Source organism: Balaenoptera acutorostrata, chromosome 12 (genome assembly GCF_949987535.1).
Source record: "Balaenoptera acutorostrata chromosome 12, mBalAcu1.1, whole genome shotgun sequence".
NCBI lineage: Eukaryota > Metazoa > Chordata > Mammalia > Artiodactyla > Balaenopteridae > Balaenoptera > Balaenoptera acutorostrata.
Window position 1 is genome coordinate 10,333,203 of NC_080075.1, and position 21,809 is coordinate 10,355,011.

Below are 21,809 nucleotides of genomic sequence, written 5' to 3' on the forward strand. Positions count from 1 at the left end.
CTTCCCTTCAGAGCTGGTGCCCGGCTTCCTCTCCCAGTGCACCCCCTCCCCCAGAGCCGGTCCCAGTCCCGGGCCCGCCCAGCCTGCGCCCCGCCTGAGGCCGCGGGGGCGGCGCCGACGCCTTCCTGCTTTGCCCTTATATGGTGACCCGGGAGGCCGGCCCACGGCTACTTAAGCCCCAGCGCTGGACACAGTGCCCGGAACAGACGGTTCGGGCAGCGCGGCAGCCGCGAGAGTCCGGAGCGCTCGCGGGGAGAGGGGGAAGGAGAGGAAGAGGTGCGGGAAGAGGGGAGAGGAGGCTGCACGGGGCCGGCAGACATGGGGCTGGAGGCGGCGAGAGAGTTGGACTGCACGGCGCTGGGCGCGCTGCTGCGGGAGCCGCGGGAGGCTGAGCGCACGCTGCTGCTCGACTGTCGCCCCTTCCTGGCCTTCTGCCGCCGCCACGTGCGCGCCGCGCGGCCGGTGCCCTGGAACGCGCTGCTGCGGCGCCGCGCGCGCGGTACCCCCGCCGCCGCCCTCGCCTGCCTGCTGCCTGACCGCGCGCTGCGGGCGCGCCTGGCCCGCGGGGAGCTGGCGCGGGCCGTGGTGCTGGACGAGGGCAGCGTCTCGGTGGCAGAGATCCAGCCCGACGGCCCGGCCCACGCGCTGCTTGCCGCGCTGCTGCACGAGACCCGCGCCGGACCCACCGCCGTGTGCTTTCTGCCGGGTGAGCTCCGGCCCGCCCTCGTGCCCCGTCCCGTCCCCGACCCCCGCCGGGCCCTCCCGGCTAACCGTGTCTTGGTCCTCCTTGCAGGAGGCTTCGACAGCTTTCAAGCCTGCTGCCCCGATCTGTGCTCTGAGTCCCCCGGCCCCGCGATGCCTCCCGAAAACAGCCGCTCCGACCCCAGGGCTCCCTCGTATGACCAGGTGAGTTGAGATCAGGGCTCCTTGTCAGTGTCATGCAGGGTAGGCGCCTCTGGGGAAGGATTCTGTCCATGTCCACGGTCACCTAGGGGTGTGTGTGTGTGTGTGTGTGTGTGTGTTTCCGCCCCCAAATGGGAGCACACCTTTGTGTGTGTCTGGCGGGCGTTGCTGGTGTGCATCTCTGTGAGTCTGCCTATGTCCTGTGAGCAGCATCCTTTGGGGGTTTGAGGGGAATGTGTGTATCTTTGTGTGTGTATCTCCGTATGTCCCCCTGGGTCCTCCTGGTATTCCGGAGTCTGATCCTTAGGCAGGGATCCCTGGCTAAGAGCTCCTCTTGCCTGGGCCAATCCGCCCTGTCTCTGTCCCGCTGGTGTTCAAGCCCTCCAGGCCTGGGCTGAGACCTCACCACTGTCCCTTCCCCTTCCCGTGCAGGGTGGCCCTGTGGAGATCTTGCCCTACCTGTACCTGGGCAGCTGCAGCCACTCGTCGGACCTGCAGGGGCTGCAGGCTTGCGGCATCACAGCCGTCCTCAACGTCTCAGCCAGTTGCCCCAACCACTTCGAGGAACTGCTGCGCTACAAGAGCATCCCGGTGGAGGACAATCAGATGGTGGAGATCAGCGCCTGGTTCCAGGAGGCCATTGGCTTCATTGGTAAGAGGCGGGCCTCAGCCCCAGGGCCTGGTGGAGCCCCAGGGGAAGGGGCTGGGGCACCTGTCTCCTTCCCTGCGCACCTTCCCGTCTGACCCCCCTCGCCCATTTCCCTTGCAGACTCGGTGAAGAACAGCGGAGGCCGGGTGCTGGTGCACTGCCAGGCGGGCATCTCACGCTCCGCCACCATCTGCCTGGCGTACCTGATACAGAGTCACCGCGTGAGGCTGGACGAGGCCTTCGACTTTGTTAAGCAACGCCGGGGAGTCATCTCCCCCAACTTCGGTTTCATGGGGCAGCTGCTGCAGTTTGAGACTCAGGTGCTCTGTCACTGAGGCTGGGTCTCACCATGCTGGCTGCCCCCCAGGGCGGAGGCACACACAGCTGCCTGATTCCTGGGGACAGTGGGGGCCCCAGTTCCCCACTGTCCCCCTCACCTCAGGGAGATCTGCCTCTTCCTTGGCGTTCAGAAAGCCCCCAGGTGGGCACGCTGGATGCAGGGATGCTGGACTTTCTCACCTGGTGCTCTTCTGCTGGGGGTTTGAGGGCCGGCCGTCATTCCTCATTCCGGAAGGAGGATGGAGGGCGTGTCTGCTTCCCTCCTCCCCCGTCCTCTGACAGAAACCAACTGGTCTCTACACCCACGACTCCCACTGGTCCGATCACCGTGTTGGAGCCCTTGGCAGCCTGAGGGCTCTAAGGAACAAGCTGTGACAACCAGGAGCCCTGCGTGTGGGGTGGTCCACGCCAGGGCCTGGAGCCTGAGCCCTGTGTGGGGCTCGGGGAAGTGATGCGGATGCTATGTCTGGACCTCTTGCTTGCGTGTGTACGTGAGCGTTTCACGCCTGTGTTGGCGCTGGAAACATATTTGTGTTCAACTGACATTTAACACTCCCTCCCCCCACTTCCTCCCAGCCCTGTGGGCGGGGGTGGGAAACTTAGCACTTTATATTTATACGGAACATTGAGGATGTGTCAATAAAATATTGTTTTCTTTGAGAAACAACTTCTCAAGTGTCTGATCTCAAGTCAGTGCCTGGGGAAGTGCTCAAAAGCTGTTTCTTTTCTTTTTTTTGATAAATTTATTTATTTATTTATTTTTGGCTGCGTTGGGTCTTCGTTGCTGCGCGCGGGCTTTCTCTAGTTGTGGCGGGCGGGGGCTACTCTGTTGCGACGCACGGGCTTCTCATTGCGGTGGCTTCTCTTGCTGCGCAGCACGGGCTCTAGGCGTGCGGGCTTCAGCAGTTGTGGCACACGGGCTTAGCTGTTCCGCGGCATGTGGGATCCTCCCGGACCAGGGCTCGAACCCGTGTCCCCTACATTGGCAGGCGGATTCCTAACCACTGCGCCACCAGGGAAGTCCCCCAAAGCTGTTTCTTAATCAGACCTTCCCTTCCCTTGTGTGGCGGGGTCTGGGAAATGGAAGGAGGAAGGTGCAGGGGTGACCTCACCACGCAGCCCGGTCCTCCCTGTGCTGGTGTCCTTTCCTAGGCAGCCTTCTGTCTCCAGAGCTGAAAGTGATGGTTTCTGGGAGGCTGGCTCCAGCCTTATTCCAGTTACCAGCTTTGGTCCTGTTGGGGAGAAGACTGTGTTTACCATTCAGAGCTGGACTCAGCACTGCCCTGGTCAGACCCCACTACCTTTTTGGAGCATGTGGATGGACGTGTGTGTGTGTGTGTGTGTGTGTGTGTGCAGCCACATGTGTGGCTCTTCCTCTGGGCGTGGGTGTCTGTTCTTGGCCTGCACACACCTATGTGTCCCGGATGTTCCTACATGCCTGCATGTCTGCAGGTGCCCGTGCGTGTGGCTTCCCTGGGCTGTGTGTGACGTGCGCCCACGTTGGGGCAGTGCAGCCTGTCACCTCTTCTCCCACACCTCCGGGCTGGGTCCCCAGGCCTCAGAATGCCTGTCCCTGCCGGGGGTCATGGCAGCCCCTGAGCCAGAGCTCCTTGCTGTCCCCAGAAAGCATGTGGCCTGGTGTCTGGTACGGAGGACAGGTCACCTGGGATGGGCTTAGTTGTTTTTCACACCCATCAACTACCGTGTCTTCACTGAACATTGGTTACGTGGCCAGCGTGGACCGCCGATGAGACATGGGCCCAGCCTGATCCAGACGTGGAGGGTGCTGGAAAGGGGGTGCTGTGGTTTGCCCGAGAGCAGGGGGTGCTGAGGCCCTCGAGGACAGCTCAGTGAGGGCAGCTCCCGCATCAGCCTCCTCTCGGATGCTCCCAGCCGCTCGGAGTGTCATCTGGCTAACTCTATTCTGTCCTTCCAAACTCGGTGCAGGCGGCACCCCTGCAGAACGGCGACTCTTGCTCCGGGTGTTCTGAGTGCCTGGCAGGGCACACCTGAGGGGGGCAGTGTAGTTTGACAGTTAGGGGGCCTGTTTGGCTTTACCTCTCTGTTGTAGTTTCCTTGTCTGTAAAATGGGGTTTTGTCATTAGCTCCCACCTCTTAGGGTGGTGTTGAGAGTTACTCCAGTCAATCCAGGTAAAGGCTTAGCCCAGAAATGTTAGTTACTGAAGGTCCGAGAAGCGAAGGTTTTCAGGTGTGTAGTTGTGCACCTCGACCAGCCTGGCCGCTGGTGAGGGCAGGGCCTGTGGTCTGCTTGGCCCTGTGCCCGGAGTCTGGCGGGGGTGGGTGCCCACTCCACACGGCCGAATGAGAGACGAAGCCTGCCCGTTATGCCTTGTTCCCTCTGCTCTGGGGGTGGGTGAGGTGCTCCCTGGCGGAGACTGAGCAGAGCTAGGGGTTGTTATCAGGGCTTCTGCAGGCCCTGAGTGGGTCTGTTTGGACCTGTCCACAAGGCCCACACCCAGCTCGGGGAGGGTGGGGGACATCTGGGGCCCTGAGTCATCGGAGCCTTCCCGCCCCCCAGCTACTTCTCACACGAAACAGGACCGGTGGCTGAGGCCGCTGCCCACCGCCCCTCACCCCTGCCTCATCGCATCCTGTCTCCACCCCACCACTGCACCCTCCCCTCCCCGTGTTTTTAAGTTGGCCTTTGAAGCAAACTGCGTTTCTTTCCCTTCTTTTCTTTCCCTCCCTCCCTTCCTTTTAAATTTATTTATTAAAATTTTAAAAATTGTGGTAAAAAATGTTACAAAATGTACCATCGTTACCATTTTTAAGTGTGCACTTCAGTAACATTAAGCGTGTTCGCTCACATTATTGTGAAACAGATCTCCAGAACTTTTCCATCTTGCAGAATTGAAACTGTACCCATTAGACAACAACTCCCCATTTCCCCCTGCTTCAGCTCCTGGCAACCACTGTTCCACCATCTGCCTCTGAATATGACTTCTCCAGATAGCTCATGTAAATGGACTCATACACCATTTGTCCGGTTGTGATTGGCTTATTTCACTGAGCACAATGCCCTCAAGACAAACTGCCTTTCTTAACTACGAATCTGTTTCTCTACCCGAGCAGGGTGATTATGATTATGATTGTTTTACCGAGCACTCATCCGAAGCAGTCAGCTCTGTCCATCCCTACGAACGTTAACACCCTTCCTGGGCAGCTGGGCCACCTGTCTTCATCACGTTCTCCCCATGATTCCGACCCCTACCTTTTGAGAAACACTGGATTCCAGCCAGGGCAAGATGCCGAGCGACCTCGGCTCTGTCGTTTCCCTTCGCTGGACGTTGGTGGGGAAGGTGTCCCCAGATCCTTCAACTCCAGGATTTAAATCCAGGTGGGCACTTGGTGACCAGGCTCCGAGGATGGGCCTTTTGAGAGGCCAAGGGGTACAGAGGAGGGGGAATATGGGTAAGGAGCTTTAATTCCTGCACCTGTGAAATGGGGATAAAATGCTGATTTTGTAAGGCTGTTGTGGGAGTGACAGGGGTAGCACCCATGTGAGGGTCTAGGTATCCAGAAGTTCCACTTTTCCACAAGGCAGGCTTCTCTGGGGGCGCTGGTTGTCCCTGGTGTTCAGTTTGTGAGTTTCACTGCTCCCTGCTCTTGTGATTGTTTACTGTTCTGCATGTATACTACAATAAAAGCTTATAAAAACGTAGTGACTTTTTCCTCCTTCCACAGTCAGACTGGGGGCGCCTCAGGGCCTCAGGTAGTCTTCCCCACGTCTGAGCACAGGGCAGGGGCAGGAGAGGGGCCTCCCCAGGTTTGAGGATGAGGTTCCACCCAGCACTGCCGTCTCTCACTTTTCTGCGACGTTTCTCTGCCCCCTGGTGGTGGGAGGGGACCTGAGAAGAGATACACCCCCAAGTGGGACCCCCCGCAAGGTGCCTAGTGCGCGGCTTCTCCCCACCCTCTCGCCCACTTCAGCCAAGCCGGGAAGGATCTGACCAGGGTCCAGAAGGCTCGGGCCTGGGCTGGGAGGGGAAGCCCAGGTAGGAGAGGGAGGGGCTGCAGGTGGGGTTGGTTGGGAGGGGCTGCAGGTGAGGGCTGGAAAAGCTTCTATTTAAGGGAGGGGGGCGTTGACCATAAGTTTGTAATTAGGCTGCCTCATCTCGTGGGAATTGGTGCTCCTGCTAGCTGAGGGGCCAGAGCGGCCCATCTCCGGCAGCATGAGCATGGGAGGCCTCTGGCCACGGGTGCTAGCTCTGCTCTCTTTGCCGGGTAAGTGGTTTGCCTCGCCCTACTGCCCCCGTCGTTTTGGTTCTAGCCTGCGGAGTCCTGGGGGCGGCCAGAGGGCGTGGCTGGGGCCCCCCCGCAAGGGATGTGAATTGATCTGCATGGCTCAGAGAACGGGCTTCCAGGGATGTTCCTAGAAGCCAGCTCCTGGGGGGCCCGGGGAGGACCTCCTGAGGACGCTGGGAGCAGAGGGCCTGCCTGGCAGGAGAGGGCAGGAGTGACACTCCAGGCGTTCATGCTCTGCTGGCCATGCCAGGCTTGCCCAGGCTGAGCCCATTTCCAGACCCCTGGGCTGACGAGGGGGGCAGGGGGCAGGGTCTGAGGCTAGCCCGCACCCAGCTGTCAGCGTTGGAGACTGAGGTCTGTCCCCATCTTCCTCCTTCTTGCTCCCTCCCCTGCCTCATACACACCAGACTTCCCAGAGCCCGGGGCTGCCTTTTGAAGTCCAGTCTTGGTCCCGCTAAGGGAGCTCCTTCCTCAAAGTTGTCCAGGCTTCAGCAGCAGGTGGGGCTGACAGGGGAGGCCAGGAGGGCTCCTAGGACTCCCTCCTGGAGACCTATCTTTGTGAAGGGCCTGGGTCTTGCCGTCTGACACCCCACTCCCACCCCACCCCATGTCCTGTCATCCTGTGTCACCACTGGGGGCACTCTGGCCATCGTGCATATGTACCTGTGTGTCTGGGCCAGGTTTCATCCTAGGAGTGCCCTCGGCCTCTCGCTGCTCAGGAGTCTGTGGGACCAGATTCTCAGAAGACCTCACCCCTGAGGAGACCCAGACGTCTTGGGATAAGGACATCCCTGCGATTAACCAAGGTGAGGGCACTGTGTCTTCTCTTGGGGTTTGGGGTATGAAGTTGTCCGTGTGGCGTGTGAAAACTGTGCTGAATGCTCAGAGAGCAGAAAAAGCTGGGAGGAGATGAGCCGGCTTTCTTAGTGGGTCTTGGAGAGTAATGGCTCCACGGGCAGCTTCTCTTTTTTTTTTGAATTTTATTTATTTTTTATACAGCAGGTTCTTATTCGTTATCTATTTTATACATACTGGTGTATATATGTCAATCCCAATCTCCCAATTCATCCCACCACCACCATCACGGGCAACTTCTTAAGTCTATTTTTCTGCATCTCCTCTACTGGGTTGTTACTTTTATAAGAAGGGGGAAAACCAGAGGTTTATAAAAAAAAAAATGGAGGGCCCCGTACTTTTATCAGGCCAGGTCTGGTGTTGAATAGAGTCATTAGTGGCTGTTTGGAAACAGGTCAGCCAACTGGTGCAGGATGACCTGCAGGTGTGAGGCGCTGGTGGGTGGGGGGGGGCGGGTCCAAAGACCAGGAAGCGTGAGTCTCAGGCCTCCCTGCCTGGGGATTTCAGCTGAAGAATGAGAACGTATAGATGACCTGGGACAAAGCCGGTAGAAGTAAAGACTGGCGTTCAGAACGGGGTTGGGGGGTAAGGGGTAGGGGGAGACCTTGCCGTAGGGGATGGGAATCTGCCGCATGTGGTCTGCCCCTCCCCTTCCTCTGTGTAAAGGCTTGAGCAGGGCAGTTCGCCACCTTTCGGTCACTGTGACTGGTTCTGGCCATCTCCAGACCAATCTGAGGCTTCCTTGGCATTGCTTTCCAGCTGCTGTGGAGGATTCTCTCTGCTAGGGCTGCTGGTGGCCCAACTACCTGTGAGCCTAGTGTAGTACCGGCCATAAAGCCCTTTACCGGGAGGCTTACACCCTCCCCAGCTGCTGGGAATGTTGGCTGCTAAGGCCTCGCAGCTGGAGACCCTCGGCCAGGGATGCCTGGGAAGCTATGCCCTCCCCTGCCCAGGGCGGCCCAGCCACAGCGACTCATACAGGACGTGGGTCTGGCCCCATGCCTCCAGGTGGGATAAGTCTGTGATGCCACTTGGGGCCCAGAGCTCCTATGGGGTCTGGCCGGGGCTCTTCCCCAGCGCTCTCCAGCTCTCCCTGCTCCCACCATCAGTCACCTGCAGATGGCTCCCTGGCTCAGGCTCTGCTTCTGGGGAACCCAACCTCCAGGATGCCAGGCACTCCTCTAAGGTTCCTGCTGGGGCTGATATCCTAGTAAAGAGGCTGTGGAGAGGGCTGCCAGCTGTGGCAGAAAACGAGGTTGGAGGGAGGGGGCGGGGGGAAGGGGAGGGCGGGAGCCAGTACCCACCCTCCTATGGTGGTGCAGGCTGGCGTTTGTGTCACTTGCCACTGTAAGGGTCCTGAGTATCACACCGATGGGTAGAGGGTGAGGTGGGACAGGAGAGCCCAGGGCATGTTCTGAGGAGTGTGGCTTGGGCTGGAGCGGAGGATGAAGACAGCTGGAAGAAATGGCATCTTCCTGAGAGCAGAGGGCCTCAGACGCAGGAGCTGGGACTGGATTTTTTTTTTTTTTTTTTTTTGGCCACGCCATGGGCTCACATGCGGGATCTTAGTTTCCTGACCAGGGAGCGAACCCGTGCCCCCTGCAGTGGAAGCGTGAAGTCCTAACCACTGGACCGCCAGGGAAGTCCCTGGACCTGGCTTGTGTGGATCTCAGGAGAAGTGCACCGCCTGAGCAGGGGAAGGGTGCGATCAGGCTGAGAAGCGGTGCACACGTTTGTAGACTGGGGCCCAGGGGCTGTGTGACTTGCCTGAGGTCACTTGCCTGTGTGACGGCCTCAGAGCCCGAAGGAGGACGGACCCTGGGGTTGCTTGGCCTGGCAGCCAAGGTCTCTCCTGGGCCTGTCCTCGAGCCTGTGCTGTGGAGGGCATGGACCCACACGCGCCCCTCCCTTCCTTCCCAGGGCTCATCCCAGAGGAAACCCCAGAGAGCAGCTTCCTCCTCGAGGGGGACATCCTCCGGCCGGTGAGTGTGAGCGTGCGTGCACACATGTGGGTGTAAATAACCTCACAGGTAGTGTCAGAGGCCTTTGAGTCCACCCCTTGGCATCACGAGGGGGTGACGTGTGAGGGATCCATCTTTGCTGCTCGTAACTCTTTTTGCCAAAGTCAGAGCGAATGTTCTGTTAGGAATAAGCCAGCCTGAGGGAGGGTGACTTCTGGGGTGGTGGCAGCAGTCAGCCTGAGAGGGCTTCCTGAAGGAGGGGGTTTGGACCTTCAAGACCCAGCTTGCTACCCTACCCGGGGGAGGTGCTCAGGGAGTATCGGGACAAAGGAAGAGGTAAGCACAGGTTGGCAGAGTGGCTGGTGGGGCTATAGGGAGGTGTTTGTGGGGAACATCGGGGGTGGGAGCGATGGTCTCGGGACGACGGAACAAGAAGTAACACAGAAACCATCCTGCCCAGGGGTGGGGGCAGGCTCAGAAAGGGAGAAGCCTGGATGGGAATCGGGGCGACTTGCATTGCCATCTTTTAGGAGACACTTGCCTGAATTGGGGCGAGGGTGGGCAGAAGTCTCCTGAACAGGAGAGTGGCCTGGTGTGAGCAAGGTCTGAGGCTGTCCACTGACGGCACAGCGTAAGGCTGGGCCGAAGACTGAAGGCCAGCCTGGGGCAGGGCGGGAACCCCCGGGGCAGCGCAAGGCCCCTGTTCCCAGTTACCCAGTGAGTGCCAGGGGTAAAAGCAGGATCCAGTAAAACCTTTGGTACCAGTGGGGCAGGACGTGCTGGGGTGCTCTGAAGCCCAGGCTTCAGAGTTGGCAGAAGAATAAAGAAAGTTGCTAAGGCCATGGGTGTTGCCTTAGAATCAGCCCGAGGAGGACTGTGTCCCCATCTTCCCACCTGCAGGTTCAGAGGAGCTCTGTGGGCTGCTGTGCTCCAGGAAGGAGCGGGGTCGGGGGTGGGGGCTGCTGGTGGAGCTGAGCCCCTCTGAACTAGGCCCCCTGGGGTGCTGGGATTCCTAGCCAGCCTCTTCCTTTTTTTTTTTTTTTTTAATAATTTTGCTTGTGGCCTTTTTTCAAGTTTATTTATTTATTTATTTATTTTTGGCTGTGTTGGGTCTTCGTTTCTGTGCGAGGACTTTCTCTAGTTGCGGCAAGTGGGGGCCACTCTTCCTCGCGGTGCGCGGGCCTCTCACTATTGCGGTCTCTCTTGTTGCGGAGCACAGGCTCCAGACGCGCAGGCTCAGTAGTTGTGGCTCACGGGCCCGGTTGCTCTGCGGCATGTGGGATCTTCCCAGACCAGGGCTCGAACCCGTGTCCCCTGCATTGGCAGGCAGATTCTCAACCACTGCGCCACCAGGGAAGCCCCAGCCTCTTCCTTTTGTCTTGTTTCTCTTCTTGATAGAATAAGTTGTAAGTTCTATGTTATGTAGAAGAAAGGGTTGTGCTGTGCGTCGTAACTCACGGAGCTGGCCCGCTGACTTCCCAGCTTCTATCCCATTTCTAATGACCAGCCACCCTCATGTTCCCAGGGGGGTCTGCTGCTCACATCTTTCGGGCTCCCATGGCTGGAGGTGTGGCAGCCTTGGGGGCGGGAAGCTTGGCTGACCTGGGTCCCTGAGCCGCCCTCTCTCCTCAGAGTCCTTTCCGGCTGTTCTCGGCGACCAACAACAAGTGGCCCAAGAACGGCGGCGTGGTGGAGGTCCCCTTCCTGCTCTCCAGCAAGTATGGTGAGTGAGCCAGCCCCTCATTCCCAATGCAGCCCAGGCTCCTCTTTGGCTTTTTGTTCCCTCTTCCCTGCATCTCTGCGCCCCTTCTACCGCTACCACCCAAGTAGCCCTTCTACCAGAAGCCCTTCTATCCCTGCTGGCCCCTGAGCTGGGAGGTTAAAATCCTGGAGGAGCTGATGGGAAAGGTACATCTAGGGACTGTCTGATCCCTTTCAAGACCAAATGGTCCAGAGGACAGTGATCTGCCCAAGGTCGCACAGCCAGGGTCTGTCTGGAACCCTGCTTTCTTCTCCCCACACCATCGCACTGCCCTTTCTAGACATTCCATTTTGGGAGAGTGATCTGAAGCTTGGTTCCCTCCCCAAGTGCAGACTTCCAGGGGGCTGCGAGGGCTCTAGGGGCTGGGCTGGGGCGTCAGCCAGGGTGTCTCCTCTCCAGATAAGCCCAGCCTCCAAGTCATCCTGGAGGCGTTTGCTGAGTTTGAACGTTTCACGTGCATCAGGTTTGTTGCCTACGAGGGCCAGAGGGACTTCATTTCCATCGTCCCCATGTCTGGGTAAGTGCTTCCGGGTATGTGTGCAAGTGTGTGTACTTGTGCATGTGCACGGTGAGAGCCGCAGCTGTCTTCACTTCAGCCTGGAATTAACAAAGCTCTTGTCAAAAACCTGTGTCTGGGCCTCTGTCCCGGGTCCAGAGTACCCCTGCCCATCTGAGTGGTTTGCCCAGTGCAAGCTGGACCTACAGATACTCAGGGCAGGAGGTGGAGGAGATGTGGGCGGGGAGGTGCTCGAATCTCCTTTAAAGAGCCCTCAGCTCCATCTCTGGGGAGATTTTGTGGCCTGGGGAGTGAGTGCAGGTTTCATGAGACAGACCTGGCCTCCGATCTGGGTTCCACAGTGCAGGAACCAGGTGACTCTGGAAGGCCCCCTAACTTCTGAGCCCCTTCTGCCTTCTCTCTGAAATGGGGGTGGTGGCAATACTGCATTCCTAGCTTGCTAGGGGCCTAAGAGAATGTGGGTGAGAGCTTTGACTTGGGGCTCCCCACGTGGGGACATTCACGTAACGAGCTGCTTCCGTCATCCACGTTAGTATCGGCTCCCACCAACGCCTCGCAGTGCAGGCTGGAAAGGGGGTTTGCAGAGGGCCAGGCAGTAAGGGGACTTGGGGCCAGCAGACTCGGGACTAGAGCCCAGGATGGGGACTAGCTGTTGGTGCCCACTTATCCCAGGTCTTGGGAGGAGGGGTGAGGGTCCTGGGTCTGCAGATTCTCTGGGCTGGTGCCCACCCGGCACTCTCATGGCCCTGCAGGTGCTTCTCGAGCATAGGGCGCAGTGGAGGGATGCAAGTGGTATCCCTGGGGCCCAGCTGTCTCCAGAGGGGCCCGGGCATTGTCCTGCACGAGCTCATGCACGTGCTGGGCTTCTGGCACGAGCATTCGCGAGCTGACCGGGACCGCTACATCCGTGTCAACTGGAATGAGATCCTCCCAGGTGAGCCGGGTTATTAAAGGCCAGCCTAGGCCAGGGGGTGGGGGTGGGGTGGGAGAGGTAGTCCTGCTGGGAGAAGGTGGCAGGAGGCATGGTCCAGGCCTGAGGAGTTGCCCGGCTATTTGGGAGTGGTCGTCCATCTTCCCCACTCCCTGCCTGTCTCCCATGGGGAAGGTGGGGTTCCTGCTTGCCTCCGAGACCTGGAGAATAGTCCAGATGCTGCAGCTCTGGGCCCTGAGCCTTCACTGCCACCCACAGTTACCCTGAACTAGGGCAGCGATTTGCTCTGTGCCTCGTTTCTCTTCACGGACACTGGCAGTTACCTGGGGATGGAGTTGATGGTCTTAGGAATCTTGCTCACTCATACTCAACCAGCTGCCCCTCATGCTCCGGACACTGCTGTGTGGAGTCGGGGCAGAGACCGTGTTCCAGCTGGGGCGCTGAGCCGAGACAGAAGTCCTGGAGGTAGTGGGCCAAGTGCCAGACGCAAGAGGCGCAGGGCAGCCCTGTGGGGCTCGGTGTGTGTGAGACGGGTGCTGATGGGCACCTGGGACAGAAAGTACAGGGAGGCCAGGCTGTAAAAGGTGGCAGTGGGAAAGCTGAGGCTGGTCTGGGGAGTGGGCCACTGCACTGAATGCCAGGGAGCAGCAGCTGGGTGTGGGGTATGGTGCCGGGGATCTGACTCCAGCAATGCGGGGACCCTGACCTTTGGCAGAGGGGGACAGCCTGCTGCAGGAGGTGAGGGGAGTCCAGACAATCGCTTCGTGAGGGAGGGGAGCAGAGGAGGTAAGTGATGACTTGGGTTTGGGGGTATGGAAACAGAAGAAGGTTTGGAAGGCTTCCTGTAAGCGGAGGCTTGTGGTGTGAGCGCCTTTGCTGCTGCTGTGGGGTTAGCCAGGTGAAATGGTCAGGGGTGGAGCCCAAGATGCATGCATGGATGCCCCCCTCCACCCCAAGAAGGGGATGGGAAGATGGGTGGCACCTCTCAGGGGGATGGAGGTTGGAGCTTGAGATCAGAGATTAGTCTAGGGAAGTGGGGAGGAGACAGTGACACCATAGCCTGAAAACAGACTCTAATCCTTTTAAGTGCTCATGGAGGGACTTCCCTGGTTGCCCAGTGGTTAGAACCCAGCGCTTCCACTCCAGGGGCATGGGTTCAATCCCTGGTCATGGTGCGACCAAAAAAAAAAAACCTTAAGTGCTCATGGAATTCTTGTAAAAACTTATGATAGCCATAAGAACTTCAAATTTGAAAAAGTAGAGTTAATACAAACATTTTGATCATGATGTAAAAAGTAGAAACTAATAATAAATCAAAATGAAAAACGTTATCCAACTGGAAATTAAAATTTAAAAACCAACAAACCTTTCTTTTAGCTATGAAGTAAAAGAAATTGCAGGAATTCTTAAAACATGAAAACGCATTAGAACCAATGGTTCCTAGCTAAAGCAATGCACAGGGAAAACGTGTAGACAAATACTTACATCAATAAACATAGAGAACAAATTAGGCATTTCGATCCAAGTTAAGAAAAAAATGAAAGCAGGAGGGAATTACTGAAGGTAAAAGCAGAAATTAATGAGTTAGACAGCAAACAGCACTAATAAACCGAAAAGCTGTTTTGTTTTTGTTTCTTAACAATAAAACAAGTTAAACACCAGCTACCCTAATGGAAAAAATTGCTTAAGAATGGACAAAAATGAGAATACATTTGTACTTAGTTAATATGTACAGAACAAACTGCTAAAATATGCAAACTAATAACAGTAATTAACTGGAGGTGGGGAGGCGGAGACTCAGCAGGGGGATGGAGTGGGAGATTTATTATGAATCTTAACGTTTTCTGATTTTTGAACCAGATGAATCTATTGCCTATCCAAAATTATGTTTAATAACTTAAAGGTTTTTAAAAGGGAGAACTAAGCCCTCTACTGGGCAGGAATTTTCAGGCAGGTATTTTCAGGCAGGTGATGGGATATAAAGGGGTTGGAATTCCATTTTAGTGGTAAGGAGGCTGCTGGTGACCATGGGTGGGCATGGAGGTGGCTGGCTGGGCCTGGGGGGTTTGGAGGGCGCAGCTCTTCTTTCAGAGGCTCACTGTGAGGGGCAGGAGTTGAGGGAGGGAACCTAGCCCCTCCCAGGCCTGGAGGAGCCAAGTGACAGGGAGAAGCAGGTGCTCTGGCCGAAGGCGAAGGGCTGGACTCCACACCCGGGGGTGGGGGTAGGGGGTAGGGGGCGGGTGCTGTTGGCCCGAGGCAGCAAGAGCAGGTGGCTTTACTTCTGGGAACGGGATATCCCCACCGCAAGTGATGGGCTCAAGGGCCTCTAAGGCTGGGGTGGGGAGTAGGCACTTTATGTCGCCGGTAGGGGGCGTCCAAGACACTCTGAGCAGCGTGTGACTTCGTGGAAGCTGCAGGTCGTATAAAGATAGTCTCATTCAAGGTGAGCTCGAGAGGAGGAGAAAGAGGTGGAGAGAAGTCTTAGGAGGCGATGGCGGGCCAGCCACCAAGTCCCTGTGCTTGCACATCAGCTGGTGCAGGTCTGGAACCCTCCCAGGGCACAGAGGAGACAGGGATCAGGGATCAATGGCGGGGGTGGGGAGATGCACATCTGGCTGTAGTTTTGGACCCCTAGGCTCAGGTAGGTTGTACATTTCCAGAAAGTCCCTATCACCTACCCTTCCTCCCCTGGCCCTCGTCCCACATCGCCAAGTATTTTTTCAGGCTTTGAAATGAACTTCATCAAATCTCGGAGCAGCAACATGCTGGTGCCCTATGACTACTCGTCAGTGATGCACTATGGGAGGTGAGGACCCCCTTTCCTTGCCTCCTTCCCTCTGCGCTGCCATGCCAGGTCCTGCCGTGGTCTGGACTCAGGCCCCTGCCTGCTTGGGTTTCAGGCTCGCCTTCAGCCGGCGCGGGATGCCCACCATCACGCCGCTCTGGGCCCCCAGCGTCCAAATTGGCCAGCGATGGAACCTGAGCACCTCTGACATCGCACGGGTCCTCAGGTTTTATGACTGCAGCCCGCTTGGCCATGACCCCCGTGCAAAAGGTGAGTGACGGGACAGAGTGATTTGGGGAGCCAAAGGAGACTCCTGTGTTGAGATGGTGTCAGCGAGGGTCGAGTGCTAGGAGGTGAGGCTGTAGAGGTGAGCAGCGGGAGATCACCAGGGCCTCACCACAGGAGATGCAGAAAAAGCACGTGAAAAAATTAACCCTCACTGATGATTATAAAACTGTTAGATATAGGTATAGAGGTCACTTTCTTAACTTTAACGTACCTACCAAAAACCCAGAGCAAAATTCATTTTTAATGTCAAAACATTAAAATTGGGACCAAGACAAGTTTTTCCACTATTGTCCCATCTATTCAACAATGCAGTGAAAGTCTTAGCCATTGTGGTACGACAAAATTAAAAGTCTGAGGTTTGGGAAGGAAGCAAAAATTGCCACTATTCATAGATGACTACATTGAAAGTAGCAATCTATAAACAAATTACTAGAACTAATAAGAATTTTTAAAAGTAAATATAATCAATATATAGAAATCAGTTTTATTTCTGTATGTCAATAGTTAGAAAACATAATTCTTAAAGATACCATTATAATAGTGAAGATAAAGTCCTAAGGAGTAAATCTGACAGAAGCTATATAAAACTTTTATGGAAAAAAACCTTATTACAATCATTAAAGTATACTTAAGTAAATACAGAGATGTATCATATTAAAAGGAAGACAGTATAAAAATGTAATTCTCTACTGATCTACAGACTCAATAAATTCCCGCTGAAAATCCCAGTAAGTTTGGAGATCTTGACAAGTGAGTCTAAAATCTGTATTAAAAAACGCAAAAGGCCAATAATAGCCCAGACACTCCTGAAGAGAAAAAAGTGGAGGGACTGCCCTAGCAGACATGAAGTTATGTAGATTATAAAATGTCTTTGTATATATAAATATATAGCATATAAATGTATAAATGCATATATTCATATATGTACACAGAATGTATATAAAATACCTTTATATAAACATGTAGCATTGGTACAAGGGTAGATAATTGCCCACTGAAACAGAATGGAGAGTTCAGAAATGAATCCTACTCAGAAGTGGACACTTGATAAAGGGGCATTGATCACTAGGGAAAGAATAGGGTAGCCATTAAATAGCTCTAAAGACAACTAGTTATCCATTTTATTTTTTAATTATTTTTTTAAAATTTATTTTATTTATTTATTTTTGGCTGTGTTGGGTCTTTGTTGCTGTGCGTGGGCTTTCTCTAGTTGCGGCGAGCAGGGCTACTCTTTGTTGCCATGCGCCGGTTTCTCATTGCAGTGGCTTCTCTTGTTGCAGAGCACGGGCTCTAGGTGCGTAGGCTTCAGTAGGTGTGGCACGCAGGCTTCAGTAGTTGTGGCTTGCGGGCTCTAGAGTGCAGGCTCAGTAGTTGTGGCACGTGGGCTGGGTAGTTTTTGCTACCGAGTAGTTTTGCAGTGTGCGGTGTGCGGGCTCTTAGTTGTGGCATGCGGGATCTAGTTCCCTGACCAGGGATCGAATCTGGGCCCCCTGCATTGGGAGCACAGAGTCTTAACCACTGGACCACCAAGGAAGTCCCTCATTGTAGTTTTGATTTGCATTTCCCTAATGACTTTGAACATCTCTTTACGTGCTTATCGGTCATCTGTATATTTTTGGAAAAATGTCTGTTCAAGTCTTTTGCCCGTTTTTCAGTTGGGTTGTCTTTTACTGGTGAGTTGTAGGAGTTCTTTATATATTCTAGATACATGTTCCTTGTCAGATATATCATTTGGAAATATTTCCTCACGTTATAGTTTAACTTTCTAGATGGTGTCCTTTGAATATAGACATTTAAAATTTTGATGTGAAGTCCAACTTATCTATTCTTTTATCACTGTATTTTTGGTGTCATATCTAAGAAGGACTTGCCTAACTCGAGGTCATGTAGATTTAATCCTATGTATTTTGCATGTGACTCTCTAGCTCCAGCATCATTTCGTAGACTATTCTTTCCTATATATAATATCAAACATTACATACTTTTTAAAAAATTAAAGGAGATGTGGCAAGAGCTTTGTGGGTAACTATTTGAGGCTTGACTAACATGAGGAACAGAATTGAGAGGCGGGTAGAAGGGGTCATGTGTCAATGGAAAGTTTATCAAGGTGGTGGACACACAGCAAGTTTGGATACTGAAATAATGACCCAGTGGAGAAGAGGGAATGGATTTGGGGGGGGGGGTGTGGGCAGAAAAATATCTAGAACATTCAGGGAGGAGTTGCTCTTGTTGGGAGCTGGGGAGCTTCCTTGGACCTAATAGGAAGGAAGAAAATGGGAACAGATCCGAGTTCACATGCAGATCTTTTTTTTTGTTTGTTTTTGTTTTTGTTTTTGTTTTTTAAAATTTTATAGCTACTTTATTTATTTATTTATTTATTTTTGGCTGTGTTGGGTCTTCGGTTCGTGCGAGGGCTTTCTCTGGTTACGGCAAGTGGGGGCCACTCTTCATCGCGGTGCGGGGACCGCTCTTCATCGCGGTGCGCGGGCCTTTCGCTATCGCGGCCCCTCCTGTTGCGGGGCACAGGCTCCAGACGCGCAGGCTCAGTAGTTGTGGCTCATGGGCCCAGGTGCTCCGTGGCATGTGGGATCTTCCCAGACCAGGGCTCGAACCCGTGTCCCCTGCATTAGCAGGCAGATTCTCAACCACTGCGCCACCAGGGAAGCCCTTTTTTTTAAATTTATTTTATTTATTTATTTTTGGCTGCGTTGGGTCTTCGTTGCTGTGCGCGGGCCTTCTCTAGTTGCGGTGAGTGGGGGCTACTCTTTGTTGTTTTGGTGGCTTCTCTTGTTGCGGAGCACGGGCAGTAGGCACACGGGATCCAGTAGCTGTGGCATGCAGGCTCAGTAGTTATGGCTCATGGGCTCCAGAGCACAGGCTCAGCAGCTGTGGCTCACGGGCCTAGTTGTTCCGCGGCATGTGGGATCCTCCTGGGCCAGGGCTCGAACCCGCGTCCCCTGCATTGGCAGGCAGACTCTTAACCACTGCGCCACCAGGGAAGCCCCACATGCAGATCTTGATGTGCAGATGAGGGCCTCCGTCCCAGGCTTTGACGGCATAAAGAGTGAGGTGAGGTCTCCAGCCGAGAGGCTGGGCAGAAGAGGATGGATGTGAAGGAAAAGGTGTGGAGCTGCTGACTGGAGAGCAGGAGAGGAAACCCGTGAGAGACACATGGCCGGGCCACGGCTGGTGCTGGGCTGCTGGCGGAGGCGTGGTGCAGGTTAGTCACCTGTTCCTCTAGGACTGGGGTGTTGTGGGCAGCTCTGACAGAGGGGGAGGCGCCTGGGGATGTCTCCAAGGGAGGCACTGCACCGAGGGCTGTGGAAGCCATGCCAGGTGAGGAGAGGGGTTTGGAAGTGAGGAGGTTGTGGAGCAAGAAGAAGGGGTTCGGGGGCTCAGCGGGGCTGAAGGATCGTGATACTGAAGCGAGTGGGCTGGAAGTAAAGGAGGCGGCCGTCAGAGGGTGGGCAGCCGGGACCCGTGACTTTAGCGGGTGTGGTCTTGGCAGGTGCAGGCAGGGACTGGGCTGTGAAGTCACTGGTTGAAGCATGTCAGCTCAGATTGGTCAGTGTCCTTGCATGGAAGATACGGCTCATCGGGAAGCCTTTGGTGGGTGGGCAGGGTTGACAGGGATGAGGGCAGTGCTGAAGGGGGGATGGGGCCGACTGGCCAGATCACTTGGGCCTGAAATGAAGAGCCTTATAAAGCAGCCGGTGGCAGCCAGCTATGGTCCAGGAGGGGCAGTGAAGGGCCAGCAAGACCCACCCCACGGAGCACACGGGCCTGGTGGTGCTCACGTGTGTCCTGCTGACGCCCTGGGTTTGGGCGTAGCTGCAAGTGTAGGAAAAGTTCTGGAATAGGCCTCGGATATGGGTGAGAGGTGAGGTGTTGCCCTGTACAGAGCAGCCCCGGGTGGTCTGGGTGACGAGGGCTGCAATGCTAGATCTGGGGTTTGACCATCAGAGCAGCCGGGGGTGTGGGTGGGAGGTCATGGAAGATCTCAGTGGCCTGACCTTCTGCTGGTGACCTCTGTGGTCCTCGTCTCTAAGGGGGAGTTGGGAGTTAGGGTCTCAAAGGCATTGGGCAGTAGCATAGCAGGAGCATGGCGGGTTGTCGCATCCCGTGAGCTGAGGTCTAGGTCACTGTGAATGAGGCTGAAGGGGGCTCTGGCTCTCGCAGCTGCCATACACTGTCTCTCCGTGATTCTGGGGTAACCTATCTTTCCTCCTCTAGGGCTCCAGACCCACAGTGATGGTAGGAGCCCCACTCCTGCCTCTAGACCATACCTGCAGCAGCTCCTGAAGGCACTGTTGGCAGAATCCAGGAGCCCTGGCCCCGGTGGCTTCGGGGCTGAAGAGAGCCCACGTGTGTGGAAGGCCTCCGCCCTGAGGAGTTCTGGTGTGGAGGCCTCTGCAAGGCCCCCCCAGCCCCCAGCTTCTTCCCTAAGGTCAAGGCCTGGAGCAGTGGTTCCTGGCATTGCCCTGGAGCAGTCCTGGCAGGCCCAAGTGCCCGCTGTACCCCCAGACTCATCTCTAGAAGCAGAAGACCAGCCAGCAATCATCTAGGCTATTCTGGGGAACCCTGCTCTGCCAGGAGCCCGTGCACCCAGAAAACGCTTCATAAGGACACCCAGAGGTCAAGCCTGTGGCTTCTGCCCCCAAGTGGGGAGGGCGTTCTATGCTCAGGGTGGCCAGGTTGTATAACCCTTGGCCCCTCTAGGCAGCACCCCTGTCTTCCAGCCCCTCTGGCTACCCTGTCTAAGGCCTGGGCCTCTCTCTCTGCCCTTTCCTTCCCTGTCATGTTCCCCCAAGAGCTCCTGGGGACAGCGGGACCCTCTAGGTCTGTCGGGGGAAGGCAGGCCTGCCGGGGGATTCCTGACTCTGCCTGCTGCCATCTCCTGCCCCAGCCCTGGGGGAGTCTGGGAATGGGAGATGACCTCTCCAGGGCTCTAGGGCAGGGATCTGGAGGGGCGGTCTTCCCTGAAGGCCCCTGGGAGCCCTCCTGTAGTTGAGGCCCAGCCCCCCCCGCATGGGCTAAGGGTACCTCTCCCTCTCCCTCGGGTCGGCCTTGGGGGAGGGGCACCCAGTGGCTGGGACCCTGGGAGCAGCCTCGCTCCCTGACATCTGAGTGCTGGGAATGTGGCTCTGCAGTCAAGCCTCCAGCCCTGCTCTCCAGGAGGCTTTCAGAGCCCAACTTCCTCCCCTGCCGCCCAGGGAGACAAAGAGGTGGCAGCCCTCCAGGACTGCACGTGGGAAACGGCCAGAACACAAGGACCCTGAAGTCAGGACCCAAAGCTGCTGTCACTCTGCGTTGTTGTCTCCGGGAACCTGGTCTCTATCTGACATCCGCCCCGCCCCTCCCGGTGACTAGGCCCTGGGAGGTGGGAAGGGGCTGTCGGGTTCCCCTGCTGGTCTGCCTTCAGCCAAGCCCGCTCCTCATCGGCTCCTGGCCTCCCCGGTGAGGGCTGTTCTCGGGGCAAAGGAAGTCTCCAGAGATGCCAGTGAGCAAGCTGGGAGCCCCCCAGTGGTGCTGTCCTTGGGGCCCACTTGGGGTAGAAGGGAAGCAGGAGCCCGTGCCCATCCCAGTGGGACCAGGTCCCTCAGGTGTCTTGGGAAAAGGTAGAAATAAAGTTGGGAACTTGCTCCAGGAGTCTGGTGCTGGGCTCTGCTGACTACCTCATACCCGAGTGCCTTGAACCCTCCCGATTGCCCTGGGACCCTCACATGGTGAGACCCATATTCCAGAGGAGGGAAGAGACTCAGGGAAGCAAATGGTTGTGCCCAAGGGAACACGGCTGTGCAGCCGTGCAGGGCTGAGGCGTGCCCTCTGCCAACCTCTTCACTGTGTCAGGGGACCTGGAGCCCTTGTCCTCAGTCTATCTTGGGTTTCAGTCTTGAGTCAAGGATTTTCTGAGACTGAACATGGGCCTGATCTCAGGTGTCAGTGTCAGGGAAGGATCGTGGTTGGGGGTGCTCTCCCTAGTCTTGCTCCCAAACGTGGGACACAGGGTATCAGAGTTTAGAGTAGGGGAGCAGAGGCTCTGGCCACAGCAAGGTGACCGCTCCCCTGGGAGATTCCCAAGCAAAGACTTTGGGCCAACCCTAGGATAGAGACAGTACACATACCCATTTATCAGAAATAAGTGGGGCTGTATCACGACCTGTGGGTCTCTGAATAGCCAAGCCAGGCCTCTGATACACAGCTGGGGTTTCTTGGTGGCCACGCTGGGTCAGAGGAAGTGATGTGCTTTGTGTGCTGTGAGGCCCTCCCAGCTCAGAGGCTGCCTCCATTAACATGTGGCTTTTGATCTCGGACTCTGGGTTCTTCAGAGAGGGAGGTGGGGCTGGCTGATCCTGATGGCTCATGGGGAAGACTGCTTACTCTTCCTTTGGGGGTGATCAGGGAAAAAGCTGTCCTTGTCCTCTCCTTCCCTATCACTACAGAGCCCATGCCCCAGGCCAGCTCTGGGCCCAGGCCTGTTCCATGAGCCCCATCCTGCCTGTGATGGTCCAGCCCTGGTCCAGCCCCTGGAGCCCCAGCATGGAGGGTGCGA

The 21,809-nt window shown here is 56.0% G+C and overlaps 2 protein-coding genes across 2 annotated transcripts; both read left to right on the forward strand.

Annotated features, from left to right (window-relative positions):
- The first annotated feature begins 297 nt into the window (after positions 1–297).
- On the forward strand, positions 298–2,516 carry DUSP2 (dual specificity phosphatase 2). Its single transcript, XM_007197351.3, has 4 exons — positions 298–706; positions 794–906; positions 1,336–1,555; positions 1,673–2,516. Exons 1-4 carry the CDS (start codon positions 319–321, stop codon positions 1,885–1,887), a joined length of 936 nt encoding a protein of 311 aa, XP_007197413.2. The 5' UTR covers positions 298–318; the 3' UTR covers positions 1,888–2,516.
- Positions 2,517–6,090: 3,574 nt separating this feature from the next.
- Positions 6,091–19,821, forward strand: ASTL (astacin like metalloendopeptidase). The gene is made up of 9 exons (XM_007197417.1): positions 6,091–6,136; positions 6,838–6,963; positions 8,933–8,994; positions 10,606–10,696; positions 11,135–11,252; positions 12,005–12,186; positions 14,908–14,989; positions 15,084–15,238; positions 19,490–19,821. The coding sequence occupies exons 1-9, from the start codon at positions 6,091–6,093 to the stop codon at positions 19,819–19,821; spliced, it is 1,194 nt and encodes a 397-aa protein (XP_007197479.1).
- The last annotated feature ends 1,988 nt before the right edge of the window (positions 19,822–21,809 follow it).